Source organism: Trichoderma atroviride, chromosome 3 (genome assembly GCF_020647795.1).
Source record: "Trichoderma atroviride chromosome 3, complete sequence".
In the NCBI taxonomy this organism is placed as follows: Eukaryota; Fungi; Ascomycota; class Sordariomycetes; order Hypocreales; family Hypocreaceae; genus Trichoderma; species Trichoderma atroviride.
Window position 1 is genome coordinate 2,718,859 of NC_089402.1, and position 25,406 is coordinate 2,744,264.

General features: G+C 52.3%; 10 protein-coding genes across 10 annotated transcripts; 6 read left to right on the top strand and 4 right to left on the bottom strand.

Moving 5' to 3' along the window:
- Positions 1-198: 198 nt before the first annotated feature.
- On the top strand, positions 199-921 carry TrAtP1_006125 (uncharacterized protein; the record flags this gene model as incomplete). Its single annotated transcript, XM_014082767.2, has 1 exon — positions 199-921. One exon carries the CDS (start codon positions 199-201, stop codon positions 919-921), a length of 723 nt encoding a protein of 240 aa, XP_013938242.2.
- Positions 922-2,467: 1,546 nt separating this feature from the next.
- Positions 2,468-3,706, top strand: TrAtP1_006126 (uncharacterized protein). Its single transcript, XM_014082768.2, has one exon. It carries the CDS (start codon positions 2,721-2,723, stop codon positions 3,315-3,317), a length of 597 nt encoding a protein of 198 aa, XP_013938243.1. The 5' UTR covers positions 2,468-2,720; the 3' UTR covers positions 3,318-3,706.
- Positions 3,707-4,102: 396 nt separating this feature from the next.
- On the bottom strand, positions 4,103-4,390 carry TrAtP1_006127 (uncharacterized protein; the record flags this gene model as incomplete). Its single annotated transcript, XM_066112993.1, has 1 exon — positions 4,103-4,390. One exon carries the CDS (start codon positions 4,388-4,390, stop codon positions 4,103-4,105), a length of 288 nt encoding a protein of 95 aa, XP_065969079.1.
- A 443-nt stretch (positions 4,391-4,833) lies between these two features.
- On the top strand, positions 4,834-6,807 carry TrAtP1_006128 (uncharacterized protein; the record flags this gene model as incomplete). Its single annotated transcript, XM_014082769.2, has 1 exon — positions 4,834-6,807. One exon carries the CDS (start codon positions 4,834-4,836, stop codon positions 6,805-6,807), a length of 1,974 nt encoding a protein of 657 aa, XP_013938244.2.
- A 556-nt stretch (positions 6,808-7,363) lies between these two features.
- On the bottom strand, positions 7,364-10,952 carry TrAtP1_006129 (uncharacterized protein; the record flags this gene model as incomplete). The annotated part of the gene is made up of 3 exons (XM_014082770.2): positions 7,364-7,777; positions 7,837-10,747; positions 10,813-10,952. The coding sequence occupies 3 exons, from the start codon at positions 10,950-10,952 to the stop codon at positions 7,364-7,366; spliced, it is 3,465 nt and encodes a 1,154-aa protein (XP_013938245.1).
- Positions 10,953-13,037: 2,085 nt separating this feature from the next.
- TrAtP1_006130 (uncharacterized protein) lies at positions 13,038-15,962 on the top strand (the record flags this gene model as incomplete). The annotated part of the gene is made up of 3 exons (XM_066112994.1): positions 13,038-15,173; positions 15,253-15,732; positions 15,789-15,962. 3 exons carry the CDS (start codon positions 13,038-13,040, stop codon positions 15,960-15,962), a joined length of 2,790 nt encoding a protein of 929 aa, XP_065969080.1.
- A 903-nt stretch (positions 15,963-16,865) lies between these two features.
- Positions 16,866-18,592, bottom strand: TrAtP1_006131 (uncharacterized protein; the record flags this gene model as incomplete). Its single annotated transcript, XM_014082773.2, has 2 exons — positions 16,866-18,102; positions 18,168-18,592. The coding sequence occupies 2 exons, from the start codon at positions 18,590-18,592 to the stop codon at positions 16,866-16,868; spliced, it is 1,662 nt and encodes a 553-aa protein (XP_013938248.2).
- A 1,974-nt stretch (positions 18,593-20,566) lies between these two features.
- On the top strand, positions 20,567-21,378 carry TrAtP1_006132 (uncharacterized protein; the record flags this gene model as incomplete). Its single annotated transcript, XM_014082774.2, has 2 exons — positions 20,567-21,027; positions 21,099-21,378. 2 exons carry the CDS (start codon positions 20,567-20,569, stop codon positions 21,376-21,378), a joined length of 741 nt encoding a protein of 246 aa, XP_013938249.2.
- A 267-nt stretch (positions 21,379-21,645) lies between these two features.
- On the bottom strand, positions 21,646-22,855 carry TrAtP1_006133 (uncharacterized protein; the record flags this gene model as incomplete). The annotated part of the gene is made up of 3 exons (XM_014082775.2): positions 21,646-22,228; positions 22,286-22,581; positions 22,646-22,855. 3 exons carry the CDS (start codon positions 22,853-22,855, stop codon positions 21,646-21,648), a joined length of 1,089 nt encoding a protein of 362 aa, XP_013938250.2.
- A 1,487-nt stretch (positions 22,856-24,342) lies between these two features.
- Positions 24,343-24,900, top strand: TrAtP1_006134 (uncharacterized protein; the record flags this gene model as incomplete). The annotated part of the gene is made up of 1 exon (XM_014082776.2): positions 24,343-24,900. One exon carries the CDS (start codon positions 24,343-24,345, stop codon positions 24,898-24,900), a length of 558 nt encoding a protein of 185 aa, XP_013938251.1.
- Between the last annotated feature and the right edge of the window lie 506 nt (positions 24,901-25,406).

Consider the following 25,406-nt stretch of genomic DNA (forward strand, 5'->3'; position numbering starts at 1 on the left):
GTGGGCGTCCTGGAATTCCATAATCTACGCCTAATTAACCGGACAGTGACGATCTCTAGGGCTAGGATTCGTTCTGACGCTCTAATTTTAATTAAGATTTCTTACATAATACAGCCTGCCTTTTCTTACCTGTCCACGTCACGAACTCAAATCATCTACGATGGAACAACACCACGGCCAGTATCGCCAACTTCAGCCATGTCTCTAATGCCGTCCTTTGCCCAAGCATCACTGGCCGCAGCTACACTGGCTGCAACTGCTGGCACTTATGCTGCGGTTAGCCCCCCCAACCCCAACACCAAGTTGGTTCCCGCGTCCAAAGACTCCCTGACCTCTTTGAACCTCACTGGGAGACACGTAGCCAAGGTGGCAATGTCCCCCATTGCGATTATCGCTCTGCATACCGCCTCCTTGGCCTATGTGTATCCCAACATGCCCCCTTCGCTCCTCGGTCACGGTCCTCAAAACGGCCTGGATGTGAACCTCTTGAGATGGTCACCGGACACCGCCATCCCGCTGGCCCTTGTTCTGTGTGCCGGCATCCCTCTACGGCTCTATGCGTATAGATCTCTAGGCAAGAACTTTACCTTTCAGCTCACCAAGCCGGAGCGCTTGATTACAACCGGTCTCCATGGCTACGTGCAGCATCCAAGCTACACGGGTGCGGCGATTTTGGGATGCAGCGCTGCATTCTGGCTGCTTCGATTGGACGGCGTCCTCAGCTGCTGGTTGCCGCCGTGGCTGTACAGCAAGCTTACGTGCATGGGGGTGTTTGCCAATGCCTTTATGCTGTCTGGCCTTCATTGTTGGCTAATATGGAAGCGGGTGAGAGAGGAGGAGAAGATGCTAAAGGCCACGTTTGGGGCTGAGTGGGAGAGATGGCATGCCGCAACGCCCAGATTCTTGCCATTTTTATTCTAGGTGTTACGAGCCGTGGTAGCTACCTAGACGGTGATGACCATTCAAGTAAGTTGCATGAAAAGCGAGAGACTTGCACTCAATGGACCTGTGGTTATAAATTTGCCTAAGTGGATAACAACTGACGTCTATTTACGTAGTTTGTGACCATACAATAGCAATGCGGGCCCATGGGCTTTGTGCCACAATCGGCAGTGCTCCATGTTTACGAGGTCCATGTATCTTTGACCTTTCCTACTGTCAAAAGGATCATGCCGGGCAAGGTTCATTTCAATTCTGCTTTTCAGTCCAATGGGTCATCCGAAATTGCCGTCACGCGCTGCAGTCGTAGACTCTTGGAGTGGCGGCTTTGAAATGTGAATCGTTGCCTACGAGGAGTTGTCGGACGCTGAGTGGGCCGATGGCACCTTTTTTCATATCATCCATGCCATCTCAACGCGGGACTTTGTTAATGTAGTCTGGAGTCATCGGAAGTTGTGTCGACGTTGTTTGGGCATGAGGCCGTTGATGAGCTGCTCCCCCCGAGTCGCAAATGGACGTTGGAAAAGTCTATAACATAACAACAATTGTTATTTAGCACTGTTGTTGCGGTCTACGGAGGCAGCCAGTCCGTACATTGGTCTATATAACAATTGAAGCAGTACAAGTAGCAGGATACGGTAAAACATGAGACAAGTAGGACATATAACCCATATACTTGACTACATACCTTGCCTTTGACTCGTAACGCAGTACATTGGTTCCAGATAAGCTGTTACGGACTAGGTAAGTACATGTATCTGAGCTATTTTTGGGGCACGAAGCTTTTCTAGAATTCTCTCGTCGTTCGAAAACGGGATATCAAACTTTTCCAGTGACTCCAGTTCCACCCTTCAAACGCCAACAAGCCTATGATTCTTTCTAGAAGGATGTCACCACTTTTTTTTCTCAAAAAAAGAGAGAAGGAGTAATACTAGTTCTTATTTTCTTTTTTATTTCTCGTTGCCAGCAATTCCAGACCCAGGCTACGATTTCACTGTGGTGTTGACGAATTCATATGTCCACTACCGTAGGTATATCCGACGTGAATCACGGTATCTGTGGAGGTAGCCAACAGCAGTACATCTCTCAGACGAATGCATTCAAAAGGCCACCTCATCAGAAATAAACCGGAGTCTCTCTTTGGCGGGCCATATCTCTAACCTTATCGCCAGCATACCTGTATAGGTGCAAACTCAGTTCCTCTGGTATCGCTACATGTCTCTTGACCCACCAGGCTTGGTGATATCGAATTGTCCATCAGGGTTGCGGCTATGGTGTTTAGATCCTCTACATATGTAATTGGGTATTCGTAGGTATACACCCCTGATTTTATTTCCATGCGATACTAGGTAGGTACAAGCTTATGATACACATAAAGCTCGTGTTCTGATGTGGCTGAGAACGCCTCCACGAATGCTAAAGAATGCCCATCTTTTAAGGCTCTTTGGAAACAAGATTTCTTGTTTCTGAGGCATTTATTGCGTGCTCTGCAGCTTTCTGGTATATAATGCGAATGCTTGGGTTGATTCCACGGTTTCCATTACTTTTTCTCTGTATTTTTCTTCGTCTGTTCGTAAGAGCAAGCTGCTCATCACCCCCCGTTCTACATCTTTATCTGGTGATATTGCTCTTTATTGCTCACTGCAACGGCTTTCGGAAATCTGCCCCTTCACCTCTCCATAAAGATCTCTGCCAACCTTGCCATATATCTATCTTGCATCTTTTATAATTTCTTTTTCCCTGCCTTTTTTTTCCCCTCAAAGGACGCTCCTCTCCCACCAATGGCTCCTGTTCTAAATTCCTCTTCAGGCCCTGTTATCAGGCTTGTCCCTGGCCTTGTGGCCATCGAAGTCGCACCGGCTCACCACTACTTCGACAAGACCCCAGAAGGCCCAACAGAACTCGGCTTCTCCTATGCCTTCTTAGCAGCCGTTGGAGTCGCCTTTGTCGTCCTCATCTGTGTGGATGTATATGCCAAGCACGGGCCCAAGCCGACGCCGGGCGAACGTGTCTGGTACAAGCGCAAGTTTGACAAGGCAAAGGGCGGATACTATGTTTGCAAAGACACGCTTAACAGACTGTTTGTCCGGAAAAAGCAGAGGCTCGATCTAGAGAATGCAGTGGCGACTCAGAGGACGTTTGACTCTCAAAAGATTATCGATAGGCTTGCGGCCAAGCCTGCTGCCGAAAAGGCTCCAACCATGGTGGAAGGCGCCGAGGCTGAGGAGAAGAGCGCCGGGCCGATGGCGGGCATTGAAGTCAGGGTCACGCCCTTGGATATGCCGTTTCTTAGAGATGGTGCCGCTGTGGATACTGCCGTCAAAGATGGCACTCCCAAGAGCGATGATGCGGGCGGCAGTGGAGCAGCCGGCCTTTGATTAGAGAGAGATTCGTGGGGGCCTCGATGAAAAAGAAAACAAGGTCGAATTAAAAAGGTTGGTTGGTCACCGATAGCCGCTGGGAAGCGTCTTGAAGAAATAGCGGCTGGAGTTTGGAGATTGGGATCGTGAGCAAGGAGTTTGGTGAATTCAAGGCACAGTTAATTGGGCATGAGCTCGGAATGGAGTTTGGCGCTGGGATTTTACAAATGTTTTCGAAGATAAAAAGAAAAAGTTGAGATGCTACTTGGTAATAAAAATGGAATGCTGAACTTCAAAGCAAGGGCGCTGTCTCAAAGTGCCGTGATGACCTGGGCTGGTGTAACTCTGTACTCGTTTCTCCGCCGTGTAACAATGCTCTGCAATCACAAGCTTCAAGAGACTCTCTCGGGCCCTCGCAGTCGGCTGGTCGGTCGAGCAGGGTCTTTTGCTGTGCGCATAACGACGGTCCGACCACCGACGACCCGAAGCTGATGGCCGACAGCCGATGTTTGACGATGGAAGTGGAGGGTGCAGATGAGGCTAATGTAGGTCGAGATGCGCATCTCCATCCGTTTCATGGGCCTTTTTATAGTAGTCGCATCGCGCCCTTTTCATTGGCATCAGCCGTCTCGACTGGCGGTAGAGAGTACAACTGAGGACACAGCGATGGAATCATCAGATACAGCATCCTGCCGAGATAACAGATTGCCCGCCAAGCTCCCAGAAATCAGAGTCGGTCAACACCCCTAACGAGGGGCTGCCACAAGGGCTGGAAAAGAGGGTCAGCGGCAGCACAGCCGAATTTAATGCCTGGAGCGCTGTAGGGCTTCCCGACCGCTGGAGCGTCGCCCAATCAGCGCCGCGCCCTCGCCAAATGCCCCGCCGGCGTGCCTGGGGTGCTGCAAGCCCGCAGCTGTGATGCGTTTGCCATTGCTTCTTACGTACTGCCAAATCCACCGCGGCGATCCGACAGACTCAGCGCGTGACGACGTTCCGGCACCCTGTCGTCGGTAATCGTCGGTTTCCATCACTCTGGTGTTGTGTCTTCTCCCTGCTCTGATCTGCTCCTGGCCATGGACACGATTCGGCATTGCCACGGCATTGATGCCTCCTCCGCTGCCCACGATTCATTCGCCCGTCTCGCTGTCTTGGCCAGCATCTGATCTTCATCTCTTCCATCTCTGCCTCCGCAAAAGCATCACCGCCACATCTCTCGGACCGAGCCGCTGCGACGAGGGCCGGGATTGCACTCCTTTTGCTGCCACGACAAGCTGCTGCTTATCTCGTTCCTCTATCCAGGTAAGCAGCCTCCTGTCCCCATCTGCTTCCAATAGCGGTGGTGTTAATCGTCAGCAGGCTTCAAGCCATAATCGCCTCTGCACCTTGCGTCTGCTCTTTTAACCGATTTTTCTCTCCTTCCTCGTACCTACACCGTCAATCAATAAGAACAATCAGATTGGCATGAGCATAGAGAACGTGCCTCGTACACTGCCTTCTTTCCCCTTGATGCCTTTCTGTTTGCATCACCGCGACAATGACTTCTAGATCGTCGGCCTGCCTCGCGCGGCAACTGCACCAGACACTCCGCCCGAACAAAATCCTATCGGTGCCAACATCAACGTCTAGGATTCAGACTCGTTCATTTGTTAGACCAACCGCTGCCAGGAACAGCCCCGAGGCAGCCAAATCCAAAGCGCCACCTTCCCAGCAGATTTCCCCTCGGGCCGTCGCTTTACTAGCCAGCATTGGCTTTCTGTCGTTTGCTTATGCTCTCTATCGAACGCCCCCCGCCGCCTTTGATGCCGCGGCAGCGCTACACTCCGAACATGAAAGATACGCGCCAGTGACTATCCTCGACGGCCGCGACCCGAACCTTCCCCGATTTCGAATGTCCGAGATTCGCAAGCATGACGGCAAGTCAGAGCGCCCATGGGTCACGCACGGCGACAAAGTCTACGACATCACCGACTGGATCTCGGCTCACCCCGGTGGACCCGTCATTTTGCGAGCAGCCGGCGGTGCAATTGAATCCTACTGGAACATATTCACCATTCACAAGAACCAATATGTTTACGATATCCTCAATCAGTATCTTATCGGCTACATTGACCAAGCTGATTTGGTAGACGGCAAGCCGCCCCAGGAGGCAATTGAAGACCCATTCGCCGACGACCCGATAAGGCATCCGGATCTCATTACCCGGACCTTGAAGCCTCGCAATGCCGAGACCCCTGAGCAAGCGCTCAGCGCCCAGTTCATCACCCCCACTGAACTGTTCTACGTTCGAAATCACATGTGGGTTCCCAATCTCACACAAGACGAGGCCGAAGCACACATCCTAACCGTTGAACTCCCCGACGGCACCACAAAGGAGTATACGCTGCGCGATCTCAAGACAAAGTTCCCCGAGAGAAAAGTGACTGCCGTGCTACAATGCTCTGGAAACCGCCGAAGCCATATGAGCAAGGGATCCGGCCGAGCTACGAATGGCTTGCAGTGGGAAGCTGGGGCTATTTCCAATGCCTCATGGGAGGGTGTTTCACTGGCCGATGTCCTTGCTGATGCCGGCTTCGATGCCAGCGCTGTCAGGGATGGCACCAGCGAGGCACAGCACGTGCAATTCTCTGGCATGGAAGCATACGGCTCGTCGATACCCATAAAGAAGGCTGTAGATCCCCAGGGCGATGTATTGTTGGCATACGGTATGAATGGCAAGCCATTGCCAAGAGATCACGGCTACCCGTTACGATCCATCGTGCCTGGGCACGTCGCTGCTCGGTCTGTCAAGTGGTTGAGACACATCACATTGAGTGACGAAGAGAGCCCTAGCCAGTGGCAACGAAAGGATTACAAGTGTTTTGGCCCGAATCAGACAAAAGTTGACTGGGAAGCAGCTCCGGCAATTCAGGAGCTGCCCGTCCAGAGCGCCATCACCGGTGTCAAACTGGGCGACTGGACACTTTCAGGTCAGTCAGCATCAAGCAACTCAGCTAGGCCATCAAAAGAGGTCACTCTCAACGGATACGCCTATTCTGGCGGCGGTCGAGCAGTCATCCGAGTCGACGTCTCACTGGACGATGGCAAGACATGGTCACAAGCGAATCTGCTCCCCGACCAAGCGCCAAAGGTAGATGGCAAGGCCTGGAGCTGGAAACAGTGGAAATTCAACGGAGATATACCCTTGGAAGCATTCAAAAGTCCACAAGACGCAACGTCCAACCAGGAGAGCGACGAGGACAAGAACACCATTAGAAGAGGTGCTGCGACAAGGGCCGCCAACGAGAACGCTGTAACTACGAAAAACAACAAGAAGTGTACTATGGTTGCTATCAAGGCAACAGATGAGGTTTACAATACTCAGCCCGAGAGCCATGCTGCGACGTGGAACTTTCGAGGCAATCTCGCGACTGCCTGGCATCGAGTCCAGGTCTGCACTGATTGTTCCCCCAATGCAATCATTGTGAAGAAGAAGAAGAAGAGCGATGATTCTCAAGATGGAAAAGAATGAGAATGATATTCTTCTTCTTTGTCACTTGTTCTTCCCTTTTTTTTTTTGTCTTTACCTTTTCTCTTTGGTTTAAAATCGTAAGTGCGCTTCGTTCAATCCAATCACGGATGTACGAATTAGCATAGCGTAGACAGAGCCGGGTCATAAGGGCAGGAGTTCGATGTCTTTTCTTTGTCTCCTTTTTTCTTTCTTTTTATTTGTACATCTTATACCCTTTGGACAGATTAGAATCGACAAGCTACTAGGCTACATGACAATAGAGTTAATTAACCAATCTTTTGTCTTGATGTTATACATCATACACACTTGCTTCAACAGCATATAGAAGACTAAATGTTGTATTATCACTTTTTTGGTTTATCTCTTCGTTCCGTTCAATCCCTTCAACGCCCTCTCTTGTCCGCTGCTCATCGTCCTTGATTTTCAAAAGACTCGCCCGAAATAAATCTAGCCAGCCAGCCGCCCCCTTCTAATTCGTATGTATATTGATACAAATCTGTAAAGCTACCGCATTCCCCGCCTAGCATTCGTCGCCACGACATTAGAACAAGACCACCTACTCTTCATCTTCGTCGTCTCCGTCGGAGAAGTAGTCGAATGCGTTGGGCACACCAGCTTCCTCATCACCTTCGCCATCTTCATCTACGGCAGTGAGCACGCCAGCTGCCGCCGCCGCCCCTGAGCCAATATCACCACCAGGAGTGCTGGGGTCTACAAGACCGCCAAAGGGAGAGCGTCCCTGGCTCCGTAGAAGCTGCTCCATGAGGGGGTTGACGCCTCTGCTATTAGGGTCGACGATGCCCTCGAGAATAGATCTGCCAGAGCCCGCGGTGCGACCTGCGCCACCTCTGCTAGGCTGTTGTCCGGCTACAGGGGCGCGTTCGGTGGTCACCTTCTTCAGCTTCTCTTCAAGAAGAGACTTGGGTTGGTCAGGCTGGGTATCATCAAGAAGGAGAGGGCCACCAGTTGGCTTTGGAAAAAAATATTGTTAGCATTATTATATCATGTTGTCATATGAGGGATGTTTACCTTCTTGACTGGCTTGTAGCGACCAGCTGGGAAGCTGATATACTTCAGTTGGCCAGGCAGGACTCTGCTCATGTTTTCAATTTCGTAGCCAACCTTTTCTTTCTCGGGCTTCTTCTTGGCGTCGGTGGATGCCGTATCCTTGTCGTCAGACTCCTTCTTGTCCTTTGTCTCTTCCTTGACCTTGTCGTCGTCGACTTCCATCTTGTCTCCACTCTTAGCTGGGGCACTGTCGATGTCCATGCTTTCACGACGCTGAGCCCGTTCCTTCTTCTGGGCTCTCCTCTTAGCCTGAGCTGTGGTGGACAAAATGGCAGTCGCAATAAGAGCTGGTCCCTCTTCTGTCTTGACCTCTTGCTCCGGGGGATAATCAAACAGGCTCTGGCGAGTGGCGCAGTGGAACTTGAAGTCTGGCATCTCCAGGTCGTGATCAAGGCCGATAATGGCGGTCGGCGAAAAGCTGAGAGACAGGAAGTGGGTGAAAGGGAACCAGTACCAGTACTGGGTGAAGACCGCCATACCAACGATACCGGCCATGTTCAAGTTGCCGGTCTGGGTTTGCAGGCCAATGGTGCAGTTGCGACCACCAGCGTCGATGATACCCAAAGCAAGGGCAGCGCCAAACTTGGTCATGGCATCCTCGTGTCGGTCACCAACCACCTTCTTAAGCGTTTTTCGAATGGAAGACACCTTGGGGTTCATGACTTCATTTTGCTGTGCCATGATCATGGCAAGTGAGATGAGGGCACCCTGTCGGACAAAGTCGGTCGGATCCTTCATCATGGGCTCGAGAAGGTCAATGGCCTCGTCGAGTCCGGTGCCAGCGCAAGAAATACCCAGTGCCATGGCGGAACCGTACCGGACGTGCGGGTTGTAAGATTCAGACAGGAGCTCAACCATACGGGGGACGCTGCCGGGCTTGCGGAAGAGAATGAAGCCCAGACTCATGACGGCAATTCGGCGAACATCATCGTTGACATCGCTCACAGCAGTGTGAAGCAGCTTTCGAATAGCCTTGTTGCTGCCAGTGCCGCAGTAGGCCAGAGCAACGGTCATGATACCACCATAGCGCAGAGTGGGATCAGGGTCGTTGAGCAGGCCCTCGATCAAGACATCGGCGCCCTCTTGGCGGCCGTACATGATCAGAGCCATACCAATAGCCACACCGCGGACAATCTTTTCATGGGTTGTCTCGTGAGCATACGTAATCATGTCCTCCAGGGCCTTGACGTTTCCGGTGCCAAGCATGATCAAACCCATGGCCAGACCAACAGCTTCGCCATTGAGAGCAGAGTCTTGGAAGAGAACATCCTTAAGCTTCTCGAAAATCTCGCTGTCACCGGTGCCCATACCAGCAATACCCAAGCCCAGGGCGCCACCATGCTGGACGACTTCCTCTTCAGCTTGGCTGAATTGCATCTTCAAATACTCCAGGGCTCCTGCACCGTGATTGGCGTGGATGAGGCCATAGGCATACAGAGCACCTCCTTGGCTAAAGATGGACCCATTGCTGAGGCCACCTTGCTTGGGAAGATACGGCTCGAGAAGCTTTCGAGACTGCGACAGATTACCACGGTGGATAACTCCGAGGGCAGCTGTAGCAGTGAACTTGGACCAGTTGACAGCCTTTCCGAGCCACTCGAGGTTGTCTCGGAAGAACTTGTCATTTGTCGTGCCCTGGTTCATGAAAGCATTGCAAAAGGTGACAGCAGTGTGGAAGATGGAATTACGACCCTCCAGGCTGTCTCGGACCTTGTTGAGAATGCTCAGATCCGTGTGGTTGTTGCGGTAGAGGAATTCGAGGTTCAGGCGGATAGTCTTGGAGCCGTCGAGGATAGACCGAATGTTGCGGTAAACCTTGGCCACCTCTTCGGGAAGCTCATCTTCAGGTGCGCTCTGTTGGTTCGCCAAAAGCGATTCGCTCTCCTCGGCCTTGTCACCGCCCTCAGCTCCCTCCTCCTTCTTTGGGGGCTCCCCAGAGGGAAGAGAAGTCAAGACCTTGCCGAGGAATTCCTGTGTGCCGTTGTCGTAAAGATCAAATGCGATTTGATATGCGTTGGCGGTCGCAGTGCGGTCGTCCTTGGCAACAAGGTTCCGGAGCATTCGTGATGCCTCCTCGTCTGCGTTGAGGTAGACGACGCATCTGGCGATGGCGAAGTAGTCGGGGTTCGGGATGTCGCTTAACAGATCAAGAATTAACCGCAAGATCTCTGTGCGGAAGGCTCTCTCTTGAACGACATCCATGCATATGCCCAGAATGTACTCCATCAGCTCTTCGGCGGGACCGGGCTGGCCATCAGTTCCCTTGGCCTTGGACAATTTCTCATCCTCGCTGGCGCGCTTGATAATTCGCCTTAGGATATCGAGATTCTTGGCCTCAACAGCAATACCAACGACTTGCCTGTACCGGCCCTGCTTTAAGCAGCTCTCGAACAGGCGGTCGATGATTCTCTGCAGAGAAGCCTCGGCCACATTGTTGGGCAGCTGAGTAATAGATCCCGCGCGGCCTTCCTTTGTCACAGGCTGGAAGGTTGCGTCTAGTATGGTGTTGTCGATGGAAGCGCGAGAAAGTAGAGATTTCGGCGGCAGGGTAGTCTGGGAGAAGGGAGTCGTGGGAGACAGGACGGCGCCTTCGGTGGAGCTGGCAAAGGTGGTTGACAGCTCAGGCAGGTCTGACGGCTTGGCGGTTTTGGGAGCGGTATGCTTGGCGGACGTGGCGGCGATGTACTGGTCCACGCACTTGGAGATGATGGTCTCCTCGAACTCTCCGGGAGCTTCAATCTTGAACAGGTCCCCTGCGGCCAGGGCAAAGACCATGCTGTCATTGTACGCCTGCAAATGGTAGTACACCTTGGCAAGCACAAGAGCTGCAAGCTGACGCTCGGAGAAGGACTCGTCTTCGTAGAGGGCCTCGCTGAAATCGCGAATAGTTAGTGACAAAGGACCCAACGCAGCTCTCGAGATTGCGGTGAAACATACATCTGGCTCAAGCTGCCGGCGACCTCGGTCCAGACGGTGTCGATGTCGTCGTTGAGCGTCTGCAAGGCGAAGACTCGGAGCTCGGGCTCCTCATCGGCCAGGAAGGCGAGCACGCCGGTTGCTGATACCAAGCCAGGCATCTTGAAGCGCTGCAGGCGAGGACAGCGGAGATGTTGTTGTGATGGCGAGACTTTTCAGGGTCGGATCGAGGGGCGAGATTCGAAGATGGAAGGAAAAAGAAGGCAGCGAAAGGCCTTCAATTCGAGGGCTGTCAAAGGCGGAATCTGCACCCCGCCGATAGGCAATTAACAAAAGAAAGAATAGAACAAGGAGCTGCAGTGCAGAGCAGCGCAGCAGAGTGGTGGCGGGTGGTGTGTTGAGCGAGGTTTAGCTGATGCTACGTGATGATGCTCTCAGCGTGTACAAACAAGCACCGAGTTCCATGTCCACGTCAGGCACAGCTCTGCCTGCCTTGCGCGGTACGTACCTCGAGGTGGGTGCACAGACCTGGTGGTTGGATGGTGGGGTACAGCTAATTGAAGGACAAAATAACAGAGACACGCAGCAGAGACGTTGTGTCTCAGTTGGGCGGAGCACACAATGATAAGAGCAGAATGGACAGGTGTTATGACTACAAGGCGACGGGGATTCTGATAGCTGTGCTACCGGTACTCTAAAGCATTCATATTGAGGGCAAAGGTTTTCCCCAATTACAGTGACGGGCAGCTATAACAGCAGCAAAGCTTCACCGACGAGCTACTCGTAATTCTGTCACCTTGCTGCCCGGCACTCACCGCTTAGTAATGCGCCTCACAAGCTCTCGACTGCTCCTCACTGCCGGTGATGGCAATACTGCCACGTGATATCATGCACCTTTTTTGTCAGGCTGCAAGGCAAAGCACCAAGCCGCAAGTCAGGCTGCGACACGCCATACCACAAGCGATCTAGCGCCCCGATTTTATCCAGCAATTCGAGACAGAAGGCTGAGCCAGCCAGTTGGCCGAGGGCTGGGCATGCAGGAGACGGCACTAGTGAAAGCACAAGGCTAGCATTGCTATGGCGCAACCTGGGCTGGCGTCGCACTCATCACACTGGACACGGCACGATAAGCGTGCACGGGTCTCCCTGCTTAAGCCACTCAACGAACTACTGCGGCGCGGTGGCAGGCAGGAGAGCAAGAAAGCGGCATTAAGCCGTGGTGCCGGGCGGTTGTGATGGGCGTCCAGGTAGAGGTACGGCTGCAGGCATGGACGCGTGCGGCTGAGGCAATGTCGGGGTACCTGCTCCACCTGGTTCTCGCTGAATGGGTTGATGGGCCTTGCGCGCTGGGCAGCATGGCCTCAGGTTTCGGATGCAGCAGCGATGCAAGGAGGACTGAGGAGACAACGGGGGAGCGAAAGCATTAAAAGGATGTTTGTGGCCAGTTCTGGGGACGAGCTGTAGCTTCTAAATCAAGTAGTGCTGTGACTTCCGCCTGCCTTTTATACTGCTGCTCTGCGCCTCGACGCCCGTCTAAGAGTGTCTGCCTGCCAAGTGCCCATGACTCAACTCAGCTAGAGCCTGCCAGAGTAGGTCGAACGCAGCGCCGGAACCAGAGCCATAGGCCAAGCCACTCTAGATGGACAGCGCTTGCGTGCGCCTGTAGGGCCCCCGATCGACCTACTTTAGAGCGCCGGCCAAGGCCATCACGGAAGGGAAAAAAAAAGCGTCCTAGGCGCATCCAACTGTCCCATCCAAACCATCCCTGCGCGAACCACTCGTGGGCTTCATAAAATCAATCCACCCCCCATAGCAGCCTCAACTGCCGGACGCCTCCGACTCGACGCGCATCCCCCAGAGCGTCCAGGCCGTGCGGCCATCGTGAACAAAGAAGCAGGCGAAAAAAGAGAGTCCCGGCTGAATTTCCTGCGCGCCTGCGTTCAACCCCCACCAAAAACGCATCGCGACGCCTCAGCCTCTTCAGCCTCGAACCCCGTCATCCGTGCAAGCTCGAGAATGTCCGCTTGCGACTCGGACGACTCTGCATCCCTTGCGCACTTGGCAGCTATCTAATCGAGCAGGCGAACAGCCGACGCAGCGGTGCCGTCGCTCCTCCAGGCGCACGAGAGCGCGGCTCTGGATGCTGGACAATTGAGCCCATCGTCTGAGCCATCGTCTCGCGCCGCACCGGTTCCCCCCCCAGGGAAAAAAGATACACGAGCGTGTGACAGCCTCCAGTAGCAGCCATGGATCTCCGGTCGGTCCTTAACACGTCTGACAATGGCGACCGCGCGCCCTCAAAGGCACAGGCGCCGCCGACCCCTCACCAGCAGCAGCAGCAGCAGCAGCAGCAACAGCAGCATCAGCGACAGCACAGCCAGCACAGCCAGCAGCCTCGCCCGACTCACATCCCAGCCCAGTATGGCTATCGCGACTATCCCCAACAGCCGCTGCCCCAGGGCTCGCCGACCAAGCCTCCCGCCCACGAATATTCCCCTCCTCAGAACCATCCTCACCACTACCCGCAGCACCAACAGCCGCCGCAGCTCCCACCAAACGCCTATCCGCAGCAGTCGCCCTACCAAGCCCCAAGCCCGTACCAGACACGACCTGCGCCGCCGCCGCTCCACACGCCGACGAATGTATACCACGATGCGCGCTCGCCGGCCAGCTCCAGGTCAAACTCGGGGCCCGTGATGGCCTCGCCCTACCGGCCATCGCCCACATCGGCCTCGACGCCGGGGGGCAATGCAGGCTATCCGTTTCCTCTGCAGCCTCCTCCAGAGATGGCGAGCCCAATCCAGCGCCAGCCGTACCCACCGGGCCCCCAATACCAGGACCCGAGAAGAGACAGCTACGTGCAGAGCCCGGGCGCCGCACCGCCAGCACATGGTCCCGCGCAATACTTGCAGCAACAACAGCAGCAGCAGCAGGCCATGCCACAAGCATCGCCGGTGAGGACGTCGAGCAGCGCATCGCACCCATACCTCCATCAACCACCGCAGCACGCACCGGCACCAGCCTCGATCCAGATCCAGACCCAGCATCAGCAGTATGGGCCCCAATACGCACAGGGCAGCCCAGTCCTTGCAGCGCAGCCTCCACTCGCGGATTACAGCCGCCACCCTTCGCAAGTCACCCCTTTGGGCCCTCCCCAGCCTAGCGTGCAGCGGCATCCCTCTGCTCCAGGAGCTTTTGCTCAACCGTCCAGCCCATACCAGCAGCGCATGTCTTCCATAGCACACGCACCGGCACCGGCTCCGGCACATGCATCTACGCCCACACAAACAACACCACCGGCACAATCACAATCACATACACAGGCACAGGCACAGGCACAGGTGCACGCCCAGCACCAACCCCAGGCTCCGCCTCACGCTCGGGTGCAAACTCCAACCCAGACTCCGCTCCACACCACTCAGGTACAGCCGCCGCCAGCGCAGAGTCAAACTCAGCCTTCTCCCAAGCCAGCGCCGCCGCCGCCTCCACCCCCTGCCCATCGCCAGTCGAGCTCTCAATCCGCCTACGCATCGCCCGTTGCAGAGTCGGCTCAGCATCCACGACCTCCAAACGACCGGGAGCAAAGTCTGTCAGTTAGTCCCAAGACTAGACTTGGCTCAATCCCCAGCAACCCCGACGTTACCCCGGCGGCGGCGGATAGAGCCGCGAGATCTTCACTCAGTGTCCACTCCATGGCGATTGACTCGGATCGAGCCATCACGCCGGCGAAGCGCAAGCTGGAAGATCTCAACATGAGCCCTGGGGAGCTAGAGTACAAGGAATCGAAGCCACCCCCTGGCGAAGTGAACGGAGGGTATGCAGAGCGGATCAAAAAATCGGCGTCTCCTGTGATGCCACGAAAAACGCGGATTCGACGCAGTCAGCCACCTGTCTGGGCACTGAGCATCCACACGCTCGGGAAAAATCTGCCATCCAAACCCAACTACGTTCTCCAGGAAAGAGTCCACTCCCACATACAACCAGCCGTCAACGGCAGACATGAATCTACGGTCAAGACAGAGCACGCCAGCCGCCAGGCTTCGCCTGAAACAAGACGAAATCAGCATGCCAGCGTTAGCCAGCAGCCATCCGCCGTCAATCCGCCGAACCCCCAAGACCAGCTGGGTCCATGGGAAGCCAGCATCACAGGTGTCAAGCCCTCGGAAGAGCTTTCCAAGAACGTGGCCGATTTTCTCTTCATTCATGTCATCAACAACCAAGATATGCAGGAAATTACGAGTCGGGGAATACAATTCGAGATTGAGGCTAAATTAGGCACACTCATCGACAAGGACACCAACCAGCGCGTGGATCGATTCGTCGCTACGGAATGTATTCTCGACGACAATGGCCGGGTTGCATTTAAAAGTAGCATGACTGAAGTAAGTGCATCTATACATATATATATATATTTTTGATCATATCTATCCGAAAGAATACGAGTTTTCTAACCTGATGCAGGCGCAACACAAATCTTACAACGATTTCCTGAACCACATCGTTATCCAGAGCGACCCGCGGAATCCCACTGCCAATCGAGTTCCCGTGATATACAAGCACAGAAGAGAGAGGGATCGCTTTTTTGAGCTGCCGCAAGAAATGCAGGGCCATCTCCCAGGATGCGTGCGAGCCCGTCTTGGCCATCGTAGCCGAAACGTGCGAGTGCGAGTAACATATGACCAAAAGACCAATGAAGTGTTGAATAAAATCATCAAGGCGCGCGTTGCAGACATTGACCTGCACATGCCCATGTGTCCCATGGACTGTCGCATAAGCATCAACCTCGAAGCAAACTGGGATGGATCGGTGGAGGAGCTGGAGCAGATGTCCGCCAACAAGGCAAACCAGCAGCCAGATCGCAGTAAAGACCGATTGAGCTACACACACGGGAGCTATCAAGTCGACCTCACACAAGTCACCCACGCTGTGAATGGCCCAGGGGTACGTTATTTTTATGCTCTCTTTTTTTTTCTGATAAGCTAACATCCTGTGTACAGAACTCACAGCGCATGGACAAAGAGCACGAGCTCGAAATCGAGATGAACCCTCAGGTGCTCATTGACCAGGGGCGGAAAGCCCTGAGTGGAGCGCCTCATAGATACCAAGAGTTTGTGGAAGGATTTGTGGACAACGTGCGAGTGTTGGCACGAAAAGCCAAAGAATTTAATTAATAATGAGCCATCTAAATCGGCTTCACTTTTTGAAATTCTGGCGCGGACGATTGGGTATCTCTTATCCTACCCCTTGTTCCCGCCTTTGTCGCTCTTTTTGGACGGTTAACAGCGGGATATCAAGTTCCCTATATTGGAAATAAAGGAATGTGCTAGGGATGCATGGTTCGGGCTTCTTTTTTTTTTTTCTCTATTATTTACCATTCTTCTTCAAGTTGGTGCTCCAGGTTTGGTGCCAAGGATTTTCCTTGCCCCCTTTTTTTTCACTTTTTTTCACATAGGTAGATCATTGCTTTGCTTTTCTCTTCTTTCTACGGGTATTAGGATTCATATGGGTTACGAAAATGAAGGTGGAGGGGAGGAAGAGAAGAGAAGGGAGCGCGGCGCATATTTCGGTAAAAATTATTCAAAATTCATTGATTACTTGGGTTTGAGAAGAGGTGCGGCGATGGGAGCTGGCTTGGATTCGCAGGCAAGAAAAGGCAGACAGACATACCCCGATAGTTGATCAAACGATTCTGATGGTGAGGTGAAACATCTCTCTATATATATACATATATTATATTTATTTGCACATAATAGCACTGGAACTATTTGTTTCTTCATGATCTCGTGATATGTGGTGATTGTGAGTTGGGGTATCCGTAATACACCACAAATGTAGCTAATTTTATGTATCAAGCTTCTTTCTCTTCTGTCTCTTATTCTCTCCTTGATAAATCTTGTATTTCAAATAACTAGGGGTATATTCAGGCTTGTTTCTCTCCTCCTCTAATACTGGAGCCGCCCTCTCCTATGTCTTGAATCTCATCACTGTCATTATTCTGCTCATACTTTTTAGCAGGGAAAGGGCCAGTGCTGCGAACAACATCAAGGCCAATATCATCGTCGTCTCCGTCCGCATCAATGTCGTCTTCCATCTCTTCCTCGAGAATCAAGTTTAGAATCATGCACATGGCAGCCGTAACGGCAAAGCCAGTCTCCATCACGAGAACAATGGCATCGAGAAAGCCCTGGAGCGACTTGTTTCCGCCCGAATAAGTAAAGACGTGGCTGAAATACGTCGGCACCAAGGTTGCGCCGTAACCGAGGGCCAGACCGGCGGTGAGGATGAAGCGGTTCCGGCGAGTAAAGGGCACGCCTCGCGATACGATTGCGATGCCAGAGACGGCCACTGAGCAAAAGAGGAACGTGGTCATGCCGCCCAGGACGGATGAGGGGATGGCGACGAGGGCAGCGGCGAACTTTGCAAAGATGCCCATGACGAGGAGGAAGAAGCAGCAGGCATAGCCGGCTCTGCGGTTGGCGCAGCGGGTGAGGGCGATGACGCCGTTGTTCTGCGCAAAGGTGCTCATGGGCGTTATGGTCATGAGGGCGGCGAGACAGCCGTTGAGGCCATCGGCCAGGACGCCTCCCTGGACGCGGGACTCGAATATGATGCCGTCGACTTCGAGGTGGGAGACGTCGCAGGTGGCGGTGATGTCGCCGATGGACTCGGTCAGGCACACGATGAAGACGGCCAGGACGGGCAGCACCAACGGGCCGTAGACGGTCAGGGGGGAAGGTGTGTACCCAGATGAAGGAGGCGACGGGGGCAGAGTCGATGCCGGATCGGTCAAAGTAGCCGCAGGCCGCGGCGATGATGCAGCCCACCAGCAGGCCGATGATTACAGAGGTGGACTTCATGATGGGCGAGCCGAAGCGCTCACACAGGATGATTGTGACGAAGACGCTGAAGCCCAGGCCAAGAAACTCGGCCGAGCCCCAGGGCAGGGCGTGTGGTGCTCCGGGGCTGGGACACAGGCTCTGGGTGGTACAGCCGCTTCCTCCCATCCAGTCCTGGAAACCGCTCTCGATGAGATTGATGCCGATGAGCATGACGGTCGGGCCCGTAACGATGGGAGGGAACATGCGGAGCAGGATTCGAGGCGGGATGAAGGACAGCAGGATTTCGAGCAGGGCGCAGACTGCACAGGTTCCCAGCAGAGCGCCGTATCCTCGAGGACAGGGCAGAGGGTTGCCGGCGGCGTCAGAGGGACAGAAGCCGTTGGCGTACATTTGGGAGATGGCGCCTTGGGCGACGGGGATGATGCTGAAGCTGATGCCAACGACGGAAATGAGGCCCGTTCCGATGTAATAACTGTTTCATTACCCATGATGAGATTCATGGACTGTGAAATTAGATTTGTTATACAAACAACTTACGGAGTCTTATAGATGTGGAATCGTGTAATCTGTATACTCGACAAAATGCCCGACACGATCAACGCCGTCGAAACGAGATACTGCTGCTGCTCGACGGGCAGATTGACGCCGCCCGATCCCGCGAGAATCAACGGCGGCGTGATGATGCCGGCCAACATGGCCAGCGCATGCTGCAGTCCCAGCAACAGGCCGAGAAACACGGGCATGCGGTCATTGAGGCCGAAGAAGGGGGATTTTCTCCTTGCTGATCCTTGAGGTTTTGGTAGAAAGGGGATATTGGGCCGGAAGAGGAAGCCATAGTCGTAGTCGCCGAGGAGGCCTTGGCGGGTTGTGAAGGCGCGGCGGAGGGAGCGAAGACGGCGGGAGAGGGAGCGGCGGGGGGCCGTTTCGGGGGTGAGGGTTGAAGGGCCGGTGCCTTCGTCCATGGTGATGGAAGAGACGAGGTCTTTTGGTTTTTAAACGGATTATATTAGACGATGTGAGGTGAGATGAGATGTTGAGAGTGCGGGTTGTGATTCTGTCTCGGCAGTTGGTGATCAAGTGGCTCTATGCTCGTCATGAGCAATTGGGGATCAGGTCACACTTCTCATCTAATACCGAGATGGATGAAAGAGAAGTGATGGGATGAAAAAGAGAAGAATTTAGGTCACACTACGTCAAAAAGCTGCATGCGAGCGTTACGTTGGACTCCCGTCAATCGAATTAAACCCCCCTGGAGAGAGGGGAGAGGAAATAGATAAATGACCGATCATGGGCGATATATACACTGGATTTTTCCCATCTTTTTTTTCCACTTTTTTTTTTCGAGATGCGATAAGCAATCGCAAGGGGGCGTGCGTAGCATTCGTATTTAATAGTAGTAAGTGATAATACGATTCAATCAATGCGCCCTTCTTTTTTTGTGACAGCGGTTGGCTGATGGTGTGTGGGATGGAGGGATGGGCCCTTGCGCTGTTTTGGCTTATCTTTTGCCGGTATTGCGAGGAGTGGATGGAACGGTTAATGCCTGGACTAGCTGCTGCCAGGTTATCGGAGAAAAGAGATGGCTATTATTCTTGCATGTTTTTTTTATCCTTGTATCTGGTGATGTCGGAGAATGTTGCCGAAAGTGAAATGAGGCAATGTCACAGTATTGTCCTATAAGGAACAGCATAGGTACTCATCCCAAAGATTGCGAATGCGAAATCGGCGCTGCCAAAGGGAAATAGAGAAAACAAGAAAAAGGATAGACACTGCTGAAGATAAAGGGCATGACGCTAGGATCAGCGTCCCATGCGGAGCATCTGCAGCAGATATTGCCCGGCCGGCTATTCGGACGAGCGTCTTGCGTCGCCAGTCTGGGGTATTAGTGCATTGATGCCCGTACAGCAGATTCCATCGCTCGCCTCGTCGGCGGCCGCCGCAGTTGTCTTGGATGCAGCCCGTAGGGAAGGACTTTGCGTCAGTGGTGATGCCACCCGCACGGGCGTCGCATCCATCGAATCGTCTTTGAATAAGAGATCATGGGCCTGTGGGGGACGTCGCAGGGATTACGGCTCCATCTCCAGGTATACTCCGTAGAGATAAGTCTAGTCTTGCGGGGGGGCTTGATTGCGGATTGCATGGGGTTCAGGTCGCTGATAGCAGATAGCAGGTGGCCGACATGTACGATAAAAGACCGGCAGTCTCCGCGGCTGACTGTTGCTTATTGGCATCTCTCAATCTTGGTGTATAGCTACCTAGGAAGCTATTTACATTACAAAATACTATTTTATATAACATTCTCGGATGCTGCTCTATTGTCACGATCGAGTTGCGCAAGATGGTCCAAGTGGGTCCATCAAGAGTCTCGTTATTACGGGGCCATGGTTTGGGAGCAGTAAGAGTTATTACTAGACTCTAATGTCCCTTTATTATACTTGAACAAGCAGCACATGATTTTGTATAGTGTAATAGAGTATCTCTTGTTCAGGAGAGATATGGTTAAGTCCGAGGACTTTGGCTTCTCTGATTCTCCAATCGGCTTGTCAAGGCGTCTCATGGCTTACACATTGTTGGAGATTATCCAACTCTGGAGAATAGCATCAATGCTCTGCAGAACGTGAAAAGAGATTTATACTCCTCTCACTTTGGCGGTTTCACTTTCGTCTATTCACCTCGCTTTGACTTTTCCATGTTTGCATCGAATAGGCCTTTGTACTACCTTTTTCTGCCGCCTTGACCGCCCAGAGATCTATTTTACATGGCCTTCTCTTGCTTCCCTTTCTCTTTCTACTCTATTCTAATCTTCTTCTAATTCATTCTTCTACTCCATTCAATTCCAATTACATATTCATCTTATCTACAAATTTAATACCATGTCATTTTAATCTCAGTCTTTTCAGGAAACTCGACGCGCCTTATATTTGCCAAGCCAAGCCATGGACTGCCTCTCAGTCATGTCAGACACATCTTGCCTCTCAGTTATCTCAGAAACGCCTTGCCTCTCAGCTATCTCAGACACACCTTGCTTCTCAGCTACCTCAGATACACCAAAGATTGACGAAGCGTCACCGCCTGCAGAGGAAATAAACAATACATCGCTCGATAATCCAGACAACCATCTCACGCGCAAAGATTCGCCTGCTGCAGAGTTCAAAAACGACTTCTTCAGAGTTGACAAGTCTGCCGTTGCTGGCTGGGGCGCATTCGCGGCAAAAGATCTTGCAAAGGGAGATGTCATTTTGAGAGAAATTCCCCTCTTCGTGGCCACAAACGAGGATCTGTTTGACGAATTCTACAATCTTGACAGCAACGATATGAATATTGCCCTGAGCCTCCATTCGCATGAGTATATAAAGGGAGGCACGCCCATAATCCTCGGAATCTGGCATACCAATTGGTAAATTCCCATCACCATCTCTCTTTACCGAATATGCGAGAATGTCCAGATTGCTGATGAAGAGGATACAGCTTTTCTGTCGGTAGCCAAACAGCTGGCCTGTACCCAATTGCTGCTCGATTCAACCATGCTTGCTGGCCCGAAAACAATGTTGATTACCAAGTGGACCAAGACAACAATCTTGTTATGATGGTACGCGAAGATATTGCTGCTGGGCAAGAACTCACGATTTCATATGGGAAGAATCTGAGCCGACTGGCCCTATATTTGTGTTATGGGTTTAGGTGCAGGTGTAGGCTTTGCGAGGGGCAGGCAGATGATGGGATGGCAATCTTCACTAAGCAGTGGTGACTCTATATGGCTACCGTCAGGATAATCAAGAACATCTCCAGATCTAGGTGGCTGCTCAAAATATTTTCAGCAAAGCATGCAGATTTTCGTTCAGAATACTATCTGCTTGCAAAAAACATCCGATTGTGGGTCGTGAAGCGTCTATATCTATTTAACTAAGAAAAGCCAAATGCCAAGATTATGCCCATATCTCATGCCGCTAGTTGTAAGAGCATCTCTAGGTCGGGTATATTCCGTCATCATCTTCTGAAACACCAGTTGGCTACCTCAAAATACATTATCGTATGTCATCTCCAATTCATCAGGCTTGTCGTGTGTCTCCTCAAGACCAAATATTTCCCAGACGTGGCTCAATTCCGTTGAAATAGCAGCTGCCACTGCAAATCCACTACCAATCCTGGTTACTAACTTCGCTACCCAGTCTCGTTGCCAGCGTGTTCTAGATCTAGCTCCTGCTATCCGTAGAGGGAACAAGAAAAGCAGCGGCGAGAGGTTTGTAGTATCAAGAGCAAGATTAGAAAGCCCAAGTATCGTATTCGTATGCATTTGGACTGTTTCTTCATCCAAGGTCGGCGGTATGAGACCAATGTTATGCCAATTCGTGATTTCATAGTCAAATATGCCTGACAGATAGATACTGATGGCGGCGAAGAATACCCTCGCGAGTAGCATGCCATCGTTTTCTTCGGCCATGTTGCAGGTAGCCAGTTTATTTTCGGGCTGTACATATGATGCGTACCAACTTCCCAAAGCTTCTTTCAGCGTACAGGCGTCGGAGCATATAGATGTGCCTCTTGGAGCGAGTTCCTCGTTGGCGCATTCGTCTTGCATCTCGATAAATTTTGCCGTCCTAAGGGTTGTGAGTTCAAAAATAAATACGCTCAATATGCCAAGAGGCATTACTCACCGAACTCGTAGCTTCGATACCGTAACCATGATATCCAGCAAAGAGTCCAAGGGATGCCACTCATCCCCATGCTCGCCAGTCCACATCTGCCGAGACAGGTCCATCCATTCGGGCTGTGTGAGGAATGTCGATTCGTTTTCGAGAATGGTACGTGATACTTCGAAAATGCGCGCTTGAACAAAGAATTTTCGGCTTGGGCCTGCGCGACAAGTTATCGGACCGCTGGCTTCAAGAGCCTTTGCCGTTCCATGGGTCATGTGCTGCTGCCAACCATTGCCGGTCTCGTCATTTATTAGCTGGCCAATGTTAGTTCTTCTTTATAAAAGCAAATTGAAAGACGCTAAACAAGTATATTCATACTTCAAATAAGCCAAGCAGGAGCGTTGTCCAAAGCACCGTGTTCTGTCGGCTATCATCCTGTTTACGAGGGCTGTTGATGGCATCACGCAGCCCAATTATGGATTTCGAGTAGTGTTCAAGGGCAGTCGTCAAGCATTCATTTCGCGGAGGGACGTCGGGAGCATTTAATTTGACTGCTTGTATGGCGCCAATAGATAGCATGGCATCCATGAGATATGGGTGGGAATGAAGGCCGGAGAGTTGCTTCACCTCGTCAGCAAATAGGTGTTGTTTTCCCGTAAAGTTATTCCGCTTGGCAAAAACATCAAAATAGTAAAGACACGACAGGGCATTGTCTGCAAGCCTCGATGGAGAAGAAATTAATAAACTCCCACTGCTAGAAGGAGACTGCTTCTTTCCTGTTCCAATACGGAGCTTGAAGGTAGCAGGGGTCTTTTGCAGGCCTCTTTCAACCAAGATGATGTTGGAGCTTTTCCTTGGAGTAGTGGACCCAAATATGCAGGTTATATGTCGGCGCTCACAATTGGTACAAGGAAATTGGCCAGAACACTGACGTGCACAAATGTAAATAAGATGCCCAGATCAAAGAGTAAGAGGTGTATGTCACCTTTAAGTGGCTCGTGGAGCATGCTTGGCAACGCGAACGCTTCTTGCGGCCGTCAAAGGGGCCAACAAACATGTTGGACTGTTGAAGTATTTATATACTAGCTGAACGCAGGAGATGAGAGCTAGCTGCTATGTTGTTGGTGATGATCTAGCCATTTGACGCTGAATAATACGAGTAATGAAGGACAGTCAGGGTAGACACGTAGAATGGCAACCTGCATGTACGAATTTGCTTAAGATACAGGTCAATGGGGTTTGGTGCTGGATTGAGTGTAAGAGCTGGAGTTAATCCGCTCTTCAGTCTGCAGTGGAGCGTTTAAAGCGTTATGGTAGCACATTTAGTGACTGCCAAGGTATGAGTCAGCGTCTTCTCGGCGAGACGCTTTGAGGTTTGAAGTGCGCCGCACAAGAATAGATTCCGTACCGGCGCACCCTAACCAATTGATTTACGTTGATGGTTAATAGAGGCAGCACTTGCTGTTGCTAAAACATTGATCTGTTTGCAAGAGCTGAATACTAGCATGACTGCGGAATGGTGGCAGATATTACCGGGTAGGCGCCTGCGGCAACTGGCTGTAATTAATTGAAGGGAAACGTTATTCACCAACCTAGCTGTAGCTCAACAAGACTGTCAGTCTATATTTTAGCATGTTTTGTTTCACCCATAAATGGGTTATATTGCATCTAGGTTCCTTGGTAAAATTATCAGAAAATGCCAATAACCAATCTACCAATACTCATGGTATCAACAGCTTTCCTTGTATGTGCAGACGACGATTAGTCATCTCTTACTAGCGCACGCGCACACAATCTCGAACACCGCTAACCGCATGCGGCCTTGTACCCCACCCTTCCCAACTTCTAGACGTCCTCCTCCGCACAGCTTCATCACGTGGCGTTATCTGCTGCAAATCGCTTCGTAAACAAGAAATCGCGTCGGCGACTCCACGCCTTTCCAGTCTCCGCATTGTCCTCGCCGGCTTGGGCCAATTTCTCGCTTCCCCAGCTTCTGTCTCTGCTTCTGCCTTTGCCGCTGCATCTGCCCTGCCCACCGCTTCTTCTTCTCCTCCCACATCGTCATCGTAGCTGCCATGGCCTCCCTCATCGGGCAGACGTTTCTCTCGTTCGAAGAGGCCTACGACGCCATCCAGAGGGTCGAGTACTCGCAGGGCTTCATCACCATCAAGGAGCGGGTCAACCGCCGCAATGGCGTCGTGGTGCGCGGCGAAGTGCGGTGTCGGCACAGCGGCATCTATCGCCAGTATCACCTGAGCCGCAACAAATACATCACCTCGACCCGAAAGACCGACTGCCCGTTCTTCTTCATCGTCGCGCGCCGCACGCGCATGGCCGACTACATCATCTCTGCGCGGTCGTGCCAGCACAACCACGAGCCCGCCGAGATGGAGGAGCTGCAGAACAAGGTGCCGCGGCCCTTTGGCATCCAGGATCTGTTCTCGCTGGTTGAGACGCGGCTGCAGGCCGAGGGAGCCACGACGAGTAGCATTGCTCGTGAAATATGCGGCGAACGCCCCACCGTCAGCATCACTGAGGCCGACATCTTCTTTATCCAACGTAAACTGCGTGAAGGCCAATTCTATGCCAACACCGAGGCCTTTATCAATAACCACAAGCCCAAGAAGAATTGAACCGGAGCTCCAAGAACCACAGTGTCTGGGCGCAATGTTGAAGGCATCTGAGGAAGCAACCTAACACGGACAGCTGGGCTGGAATATCATTTACTGCCTACCTACTTATCATCTACTACTCGATTGGCTGGCTGGTTGTCCTTCCGCTAGTGGGGGTATCTGCTTTAACGCAGACCAGGCCTCCGAATAGCGTGTGTGTGCATAAACCTCCCTACTTGGACTCCATCCTGCTAGTGCGGATCTGCCGACATCATCATGCTTTGCCCAAAATGGAAATCATGTCGCGACGCCATGCCTACTGCGGCTACGCAAGTGTGGCATTCGCAATTGCAGATTCGGTTCGCAGCTGCGCCTTGTCAAACGGCATCCAAAGAATCCTGCGCAGCTGCAAAGAGGAGTCGAGCCTTGCACTCTCGACCAATGGCCTTGCAAAGCTGGCTAGTTGGCCCTCGTGGCCCTCGTGGCATTGTATACTATTTGGGAATGGCTCTTGAAGACTTATACGG

Excerpts from the sequence above, each read along its gene's own strand:
- TrAtP1_006126 (XM_014082768.2), top strand. The coding sequence starts at position 2,721 with ATGGCTCCTGTTCTAAATTCCTCTTCAGGCCCTGTTATCAGGCTTGTC.